The sequence below is a fragment of the Gymnoscopelus braueri genome, assembly GCF_963280865.1.
Source record: "Gymnoscopelus braueri genome assembly, chromosome: 22".
NCBI lineage: Eukaryota > Metazoa > Chordata > Actinopteri > Myctophiformes > Myctophidae > Gymnoscopelus > Gymnoscopelus braueri.
Genome location: NC_137624.1, coordinates 22,846,973 through 22,856,269, shown reverse-complemented (window position 1 = coordinate 22,856,269; position 9,297 = coordinate 22,846,973). Strand labels below are relative to the sequence as shown.

At 41.2% G+C, this 9,297-nt stretch overlaps 1 protein-coding gene across 1 annotated transcript in view; it reads left to right on the top strand.

The window, feature by feature from the left end:
• Nucleotides 1-3,327: 3,327 nt before the first annotated feature.
• The window catches only part of ssh1b (slingshot protein phosphatase 1b), a 29,817-nt gene continuing 23,847 nt past the window's right edge, over nucleotides 3,328-9,297 (top strand). The window contains exons 1-2 of the mRNA XM_080419668.1: nucleotides 3,328-3,353; nucleotides 8,111-8,148. Of these exons, the coding sequence (XP_080275794.1) occupies nucleotides 3,351-3,353; nucleotides 8,111-8,148 (41 nt within the window). The 5' untranslated portion in view covers nucleotides 3,328-3,350. The remainder of the gene's footprint in view (nucleotides 3,354-8,110; nucleotides 8,149-9,297) is intronic.

The window sequence follows — 9,297 nt, the reverse complement described above, 5'->3', positions numbered from 1 at the left end:
GCACTGACTTTTTTTTGGTCTTTTTTTTATTGTGCTCCTTTTCCTCTAAGCACCTTAACGTCCATTGTCTATCATGCACAGTATAAGTATAACATGCACAGTATACAATACATTGCTGCTATGCTCAGGCACCTTAGTTTAGTTTTTTTTTTTTTTTTTTATTATCTCAGGTAATTTGTAAATATGTAGATAACTTGTCTGGCCTTCTGTTGCTCTCTTGTTTTGATCTCCTTCCCACTTGCCCCCCACCCTCTTCTTCTCCCCCCCCCCCCCCCCTCTTCTTTCTATGGAAACTAACGTTGCGATGGGAACGATGTACAAAAAAGAATTTCACCCACTTTTTTACCTTGTAAACCTGTGATGTGACAATAAAACTGATTCTGATTCTGAACAAACATGAGATCTTTCTATAAAAAGACTGAAGTTGCTTTAGCTTAGGATCCCTCTCCTCTGGACTGAATAGCCCACAGCATGATGAGTGTTAAATATACCTGAAATGTACTAATTTAATATAATATGATGCCAAACATGACCTGCCTGTTCTAAAAACGAAAAAGAAGAAAAAGAAGAAGAAAAAAAACACACCCACCCACACACACGCACACGCACGCACGCACGCTATCACACACATTCAACATAGTCATGGTGTCAAGCCTAGCCCCCCATCTATCAATCTAGGATGTCTCACAATTTTCATCTTCATCGCCAGAGCCTTCATCATTGGGGGATTTCCAAGTGGTTATGTTTAAACACCATAGCAAGGTATTGACAATTTAAACCATGTAAAATCTACTCATTAGATTCTTTAAATTGCTCAACATGCTCTATCCTCTTTCCTTAGGTGTTCCCTATACTGTATATAGAGCCCTGGGAATGGGGACTAGCAGGACTGGCAGTAGGCAGGGTGGGGGCCTTATACTACTCCCTTTGTGGCACAGGTATGGATGCGAGGCTGGCCAACTGTAGTTAGGGATTTCCCAAAACGGTATTCTTAAGATAGTACCTTTGGCGATTGATTTTTACAAATTAAACATTGCATTTTGGCCCCTCAATGTTGCCATTCATCTTCAGATGGTTAGACCATATACAGTAGGTAATGCTCAGGAAATCTGTATATGAGACACTATCAGTGTATTGTGTCTGTTGTTGCGTTCTATAGCGGCTGCAGTGTCTATGTCACTGCCCACTGACACATCAGGCTCCATCCAATAAGTGACTATTCTGCTCACAGGTGAACGGGACCGAACAGGACAGGCAGGAGTCAGAGGGTGCAATACCTACTCCACACAATACAAATGATTTGCTGGAAGAGAATCTACCAGATGTCATCATTACCCATGCACCTACAGATGTACAGATGCATAATTAATAATGGATTGAGGTCTCTGAGCCTTAAAGGGATATTTCACTTTCAAACATGTTTGTGGTAATTTTATCATCTAGGCCTACTCAGGCTTTTGTGAGCACCTCAGAATATAGTTTTCAAGTTGCTTGTTTCAGTACTTAGATATTTGATACATACCTATTGTAACTTCAAACTCCATTTTAACCATGTTAGATTCATTGAAAACACATAGGCTACATGTCCTTGGTTCTGGTGTCTGATATTGTCCTTCTAATGCGTGAGGGGCCGTGTTTTTTCAATTACTTTTTTCATTAATTTTTTATTATGTTTTGGGTAAATGAAAAATAATGATAATAATCAAATAAATGACAAAAGTAATTTGATGACCAGCGGAGTTTACGGTGCCGCAGACTCCGCCAGTCATCAAATTATTGGCTTAGGAATGTGACAAAAACAAACAAAATCTGGTGTGTGTAGATAGAAAATACGTCATTTTAGGGTTGAACTACTCCTTTAAATGTTAAATTAAAGGGAATACATTTAATGTCTTAAACGTGAGGTATTACTTGAAGGTGTAATAATTTTTCAATTATATTTTATTTTTGCATTTCATATTGGGTAGCAGGCAGCAGTAGCATCATTTCATTGTTATTATCAACATTTGGGAATGCCTAGTCTGGCCAGAGTCACCTTGACAACATTGGCCCAATGACAGCTCACAAGCAAACTGGGCCAGCCAATCACAGGCAGCCGGGCAAAGCTGCATGTCATTTGTGCTCTGCATGCAACCTGCACCGTGTTTTGTTTGTCTACTCCGCTGCACGCCTATATGGCCATGCAAATGGAGACACATTTCAAATGCCTGCTTTAAGTTTACCTTCGCGACCATTCCTGCCAAAAACCGCGGATATATAGGACGTGGTTTGTTTCAATCTGTGGATATACATCCGAGTTCTGGGGGAGACTAGATGATTAAAAGATGTGATCCCGACGAAGAGAAGAATCTTCCCTCCCTAGTGACAGAGACAATCTCGGCACATCTTCTCCAGATAGGCGCCCCCTCCTCCTCATCCTCCTCCTCCTCCTCCTCCCCTCCCAAGGACTCCCCTCCTCACTCCGGCCACCACCATGGCCCTGGTTACTCTGCAGCGCTCTCCCACCCCCAGTGCAGCATCCTCGGCGAGCACGGCCACCACCAATGCGGGGGAGGTAAGTCCCGGTCCGGGGGCTTTGTGTCGCGTAGAGGGAACAACACTGGACGGGAGCTGAAATACCAGCCGCACGGCTTCCTCCTCCTCGGCGTCCCGTGGAAGGAAGGAAGGAAGGAAGCCGTGCGGCTGGTATTTCAGATTCCAGCGCCCGGGACATTTGACGAACAGTTTTGTCTGTGTATTTTTGATCGATAGTGTTAGCGACCCCGCAAAAGACCCCGGCCGTAACTTGCACCTCCAAGTGAGCTAGCTCTCTTGGCGTTGCTTGTTATCCTGCCGCCGGGGGTCTGCTGAGCTGGAGACCCGCGGGGGTTCGATTCCGAGCTCGATGCGCGAAACGTTACATCGGTGTCAGAAGTGGGGATTCGCTACTATAAGTATAATTATGATCAGCATAGGCTGGCTGCTGTAGCTTATCGTTAGCTCAGCTGTGATTGTTAGCTTATGTTACCACCAGCAGTGAAATGCTGGCGATTATTTGCAATACCAGCTTAAAAAAACCCTATGTTGTGGGGATTAGCTAACGTAACAAAGTGTTTCAAACATTGCTGCGGCCGTGGTACTGCCCCCTCCAGATTTATTATTTGCAATGAACTAGGCCTTCTTGTTAAGTGTGAGAAGAAGTTGGCATCCGTTGTTGTGGCATCATCATCATCATCATCATCATCATCACCATCACATCGTTCAGTTAACACAGCAACAGCATCCAACACACCAGTATGTGGAAATGACCGACAGGGTGACGTAATCTCAGTAGATGGTAGCGCCCTGCTGCTGAATAGCTGTCTGCTGCTATGGTTGGTCTAATAATGACTCAACTTTCTGCATCGTGATGCTTTCATATTAGATGGATCATAACACTAGCATAATATTGCCAGTAGAGAGCGCTCACACGCTTGGCTGATTTCTATTAACCTTATTTTGCACCCATGTCTATCTCGCACAATGTTATTGTATGTATCTACTCAGTGTCTCAGCCAGGTCTCTGTTCAGTTCTGGGATTTAATGCATCGGATACTGACAGTTCCTAGGCTACAACAAATCTCTGGTATATATGTCAGTCACACACAGACAACATGCAGCACATAGCATAGCTGTCTATTACTTACGCAGAGCAATGATGTCATACCAAAGAAAGGGCCATGCTAATAAAACATGCCATGCATAGATGATACTTTATTCCCAGTCCCAGTCTTGCAATTGCCACTGTGTTTACCCAGCTGTCAAACAGAACTTTTCCTTTTAAAATGGAGCAAAGTCTAGCGGTGACATTTTACCCCTAAAGTGCTCCATATAAGGTCCTATAAAATAATATATAATATAATAATAATAACTAAATAAGAGAATTACTGCCACCTCATGACATTAATTCAAGTTGTGTGTCTATTTATTGTCTCCGCCAGGCTGAAGGCATGGCGAGAGAGTATGTTTTACCCCCTGTCCGTCCGTCCGTCCGTCCGTCCGTCCGTCCGTGTGTCCGTCTGTCAGCAGCTAATCTCTGGCACCGTTGGCTTGATCGCAGTGAAACTGTGCACACACACTCCCTGGATGCCAATTCAGAACCACTGCCCCAAAATGTTCACATGGGCCTGTTATAGCGCCACCAGGAGGCCGATTTGTGCAAACCAATTTTTTTATATTACTCCTACAGATTGTATCCAAACGTCATACAAATCGGTACACAGTATCTCTATAGTCATGTGATCAACCTGGTTCTGTCCGATTTCCCAGATTCCATCCTCATTGGCTAAGGTTGGCCTCCAAAGTTTGTAGGATTGGTCCGTTTTGAACAAAATGCCTCAAATCATGAACGCAGCTTGCAATTTCCGTGAAATTTCACACGCACATTTCCATTAGGCCGAGGAAGAAATGCCACTTAAAATGTTTAAAATCTGCCTCATGGTGGCGCTATAACAGGCCGAACTGCACCGATCTGTGTAAAACTTTGTTTGCACACTCTCTAGAGACCAAGGAAAAACCTTTGCCATGCATTTTTCACATTTGCCTTTTATAGCGCCACCAGGAGGCCGTCTAAAGTAAATATTTTTTTTAATATTAAGCCTTCAGATTTTATCCAAATTTCACGCAAATTGGTACACATGATCTCTATAGTCATGTGATCAAGACGGATCTCTTTGATTTCTCATATTCTATCCTGATTGGCTAAGATTGACATCTAAACTTTGCAGGAGTGGCCCGTTTTGAACAAAATGCCGCAAATCATGAACCCAGCGTCCGATTGCGGTGAAACTTTGCACACACATTCGCACTTCGTTGAGGAACAAATGCCACCCTTTTAACATTGCCCTGTTATAGCGCCACCAGGAGGCAGATTTTCTTTGTCTTTCCACATATTTACTGATTGATAACTATTTTCACCACTTGACACTGTTGTACAACCACATGGTGGACACAAATTCTAAGATTTGCTATTAACTTAAGTCATTAATCACAATTATTTGTGTGACAATTAATTAACTAAAATGTCATGGTCGTGAGACTCATGACAGCCCTATTGCTGACAAAGTGAACACACTCAAATTCAGAAATGGGGAAAATTGCCAATCTACAAGCTCACAACATGTCACATAGGGCTTAATTGGTTAATTCATAATGTGCTTTTCCCCTTACTCGAAATGTAGTGGCGTCAAAAGTATAATATTTGTCTTTGAAATGTTGTGGATGTATTGTATTCAAAAATACAAATATTAAGTAGTGTACTGTTCAAATAAATGCACTTTCAGTGGTTAATAAAGCCATGATAGGCAAGATGTTTTCCAGTTTAGCTTCTACCAACCTAATCTCTCAAGAACAGATTCTGCTCTGCGTTTGAATCTGTCGGGGGGGTTCGTCATATCGCGTACGCACTGACCTACAAGTGGGTGTGCCTTCAGATCAGGAAGCAGGCCGCGCTTTACCCAATCAAATGTAGTGGGCGGGATTCACGTGTCCGTCGATCCTTCCCCACTCGAAACAAACCAAAAGTAATTTAACAAACAAGCGTCCGCGGAGCAGACAAAACCACGGAAAGATATTCACATTTTAACTTGCTCTTTCATCATAGAAACAAGTGGGCTTATAACCAAAACGATCCATGTTCTCTGGGAGAAGTGGTGTTAGTGTTCCGTGTAGAAATATTGTTAGTGGGAATGAAAACATAGTCGCACCACCGGAAGTGATGCGCTGAAGGCAGACCAAAACCCTGGTTTCCTTGTGCACGGGTGCTACGTCAACTTCCTCCCAGAGCCAACTGAGATAGTCAAAAACAGCAGAGGGCGCTGTTTTTCCTTTTCATTTGGCGCTGGGTTCCCAGATTGCTACCAACCAGACACGTAACGGCTAAATTCTCTAAATTAAATTATATTTAAAAGCAGCTAAATTCTGCTTTGAGTGTGTTCACTTTGTCAGCAATAGGGCTGTCATGAGTCTCACGACCGTGACATTTTAGTTAATTAATTGTCACACAAATAATTGTGATTAATGACTTAATTGTGTTTTTGGCTATAAACATAGAAATAAAAAATATGTTTCTTTTTGCCTTTTAGGCTTTAAAACAATTGCACAGGGCATATGGACAGGACAAATGACTTAAATATACAAAGCATATTACTGTAATATACAAAGAAATCACTGACATTGACAGGTACCAGTAATCCAAATAAATAGTGTACTGCTTGCTATGGGTGAAACTTAATATTATATCAAAGATCGAATTTTATTGAAAATGTTTAGCCCTAAATGCCCCAAATAAGGATGCCATGAGGCTGAAATTGGTTTAAAGAGCGTTGACGGTGACAGAAATAATGATGGAAATATGACATTTCTGTTAATTTCATCCAGCTGTTTTTATACGAATGGAAATGATTCTAACATTTATCCAAAAATAATTGCTATTAGTTCACAATAATTGCGATCAGGCAATTATGTAATAATTGTGACAGACCTAGTCAGCATATACCTATCTCATGGTGCTGCTTAGCCCTGGTTCAGAGCGTTAGTGAGTTCCCTAAACGCCCTGGAAGACCCCTTGCTCTGCGCTTGTACAAGGAATTCCACTGCCCTGCGAGTGCTCAAGAGTAGTGAAAATAAACAAAACCATTTCGCTACTCACAGTTTTGTGAGTTGAAAGTCTATTCTCGGAGGTGGGAAGCCTCTCAGCACCCCACCTACTCTGTAAAATACACTTTTTGGGCAGAAAATAAAATATGTCAGCGAGACGGAAATTATTTTTATTTACTCTACAGTGCCCTCTACAGATTTTGGTTAATGGTAAGTTAAAATCTTCCAGATCTGTAGAGGGCACTGTGGAGTAAATAAAAATAATTTCCGTCTCGCTGACATATTTTATTTTCTGCCCAAAAAGTGTATTTTACAGAGTAGGTGGGGTCAGGTGCTGAGAGGCTTCCCACCTCTGAGAATAGACTTTCAACAACACAAAACAGCCTTTGCTTCGGTGAGTAGCGAAATGGTTTTGTTTATTTTCACTACTCTTGAGCACTCGCAGGGCAGTGGAATTCCTTGTACAAGCGCAGAGCGAGGGGTCTTCCAGGGCGTTAGAGGGAACTCACTAACGCTCTGAACCAGGGCTAGGTGCTGCTGAGCATGCATGTCGACTGACTGTCAATTTGAAAAATGGGCACAGTTGCTCTCACACATCTGGCTCACCTACAGTACAGTCATTTACAGGAGTAACTGTGAGCAGAGTGAGTCTTTGGGCTGAGTGTATTGGGAGAGTGCTGCTGAAAATTAGTCTTTTTGCAAGGGTCTAAACAGTCTTATTACTTGCGTTGTCTGTGTAAAATGACATTCCATGTTTGTACAATGCTAATATATAAAGTGTTCATAATGAGAATTTTCCTTTGTGTTTATTTTGTGCATCAAAATCGTTAGCCGTTTCTCCAGAACAATTGCACTATTCCTGTGACTCGACTTTTGATTCTGACCTAGATTCTGCAAAATGCTGATCTTGCTGAACATGGTGAATGTCCCTAGAGATGAAAGACTATTTTGCTTGTTAACTGACACCACGATCTCAAAGCAGAGGATTCTCATTACAGCATGGCATTCTTCATTACACTAAAGCAACTCTTTAGGTCACTGTGGATTAGGGCTGGGAAATGTATATCTATATATTGATTTGATAATATGAGACTAGATGTTAGCGGTAGCCCTATTTTTATTTTGAAAATAGCTTTCACTATTTCGGAAATTATTTAAAAAAATGATAAATAATTACATTATTGCCACAATATCGATATCAAGGTATTTGGTTAAAACATATTGTGATGTCATGTATTGAGAAACTGACAGCAAGGAGTCAATGAGAGGTCAATAAGTGTCCTTCTAGGATCTGCAACATATTAATTATTAATAACTGAAGAACATTTGTTGTTTGCCTTTATCCTGTGCTGAATGGGACGCTGCAAATGTATATATGATCCAGTTTAGATGATGGAAAGAAGGTGTTTTCATCAACAAATTATCATCAATAATTGTTCCAAATAAATAATCAAGGAAGCATTGTACATCATGTCTGTCTTCTTCTTGTTTTCAGGATTTTGCAAGTGATGATGACCGGAAAAATAATCAGAGGTAAGCTGAGCTCTTACCTTTTCTTGGGGAAAAAAACGGTAGGCTAATTTATTATAGTTGACTATGCAGTCTATATAAAGCCTCCAAAGAGACTCATAAGAGAAAATATAATTAGGAATGGTTGGAATGTGTGGGGGGAAACAATTATTGTACTGCAACTAGGGGAAGGTATAGTATACATTTACTATACATTACATGACAAGGAAATGTATTGAGTGTGTTTTCCCATGGCTATTTTCTGAGCCCCCTGTACCCAGTAATAATAATAAAATGGTGAAAAGTATTTTGGATTAAATAGAAGAAATAATCAAAAAATAGCAACAGCAACATGTCATGTATAAAATATAAAGTGCAGTGAGAAATGACATTAAGGGAATCAAACAATAAGATGTCAAAATCTTAAATTATGGAGAGGCCTGCCGATAAATAAGCCATAGGAAGGGATATAAAACATACTAATTTAGCCTGCCTAAAATCCTCAGGCAGGTCGTTCCAGAGCTGAGGGGCTCTGACAGCAAAGGCACGGTCACTCTTTCTCTTCATCCTCGACTCTGGAACAGCCAGCAGGTTTCTGCCTGGTCATCAGGTTGCGCACAGGCTCATATGGGGTTAAGAAACTAAGAACATGAATCATGATTTTGTTGTCTTTAAAACTCAAAATGTATCAGAACCAGGAGATATTCTTGAGATGATAAAAACAGGTCTGAGCAAGTTTGTTAACATTGCTCTCAAAATTTAGGTAGGTCAATGATGAGTCTTTTTTTTTTGTCAGAATTCAATGGAAGGAAATCTTACAATAAATGCACAGAATCTCTTTATGTATGTACGTCCGTAATCTCAAGAACCATCCGACCGACCGACTTCAAACTCTGCACACGCCGCGCCGCTGACTCGCCGACCCGAGGGAGTGGCGTGCCCAGTTGCATAAGCGGTTGTCTAGAACCACCAGAAAAGGCTCTGGCCATGGCCCAAATGAGCCAATTGATTGCCATTGCAACCCCAGCCTAAGCTTGATTTGGCAAATTCGCCACACCGACAGATGTGGTATTTATGTGGCATTTATTCTCACTACTTATTCTCACTACTTTGTCACTTTTTTTTTTTTTTTTTCACAGTTTGCACTCTTCAGACATTCTGCACACATTCTCC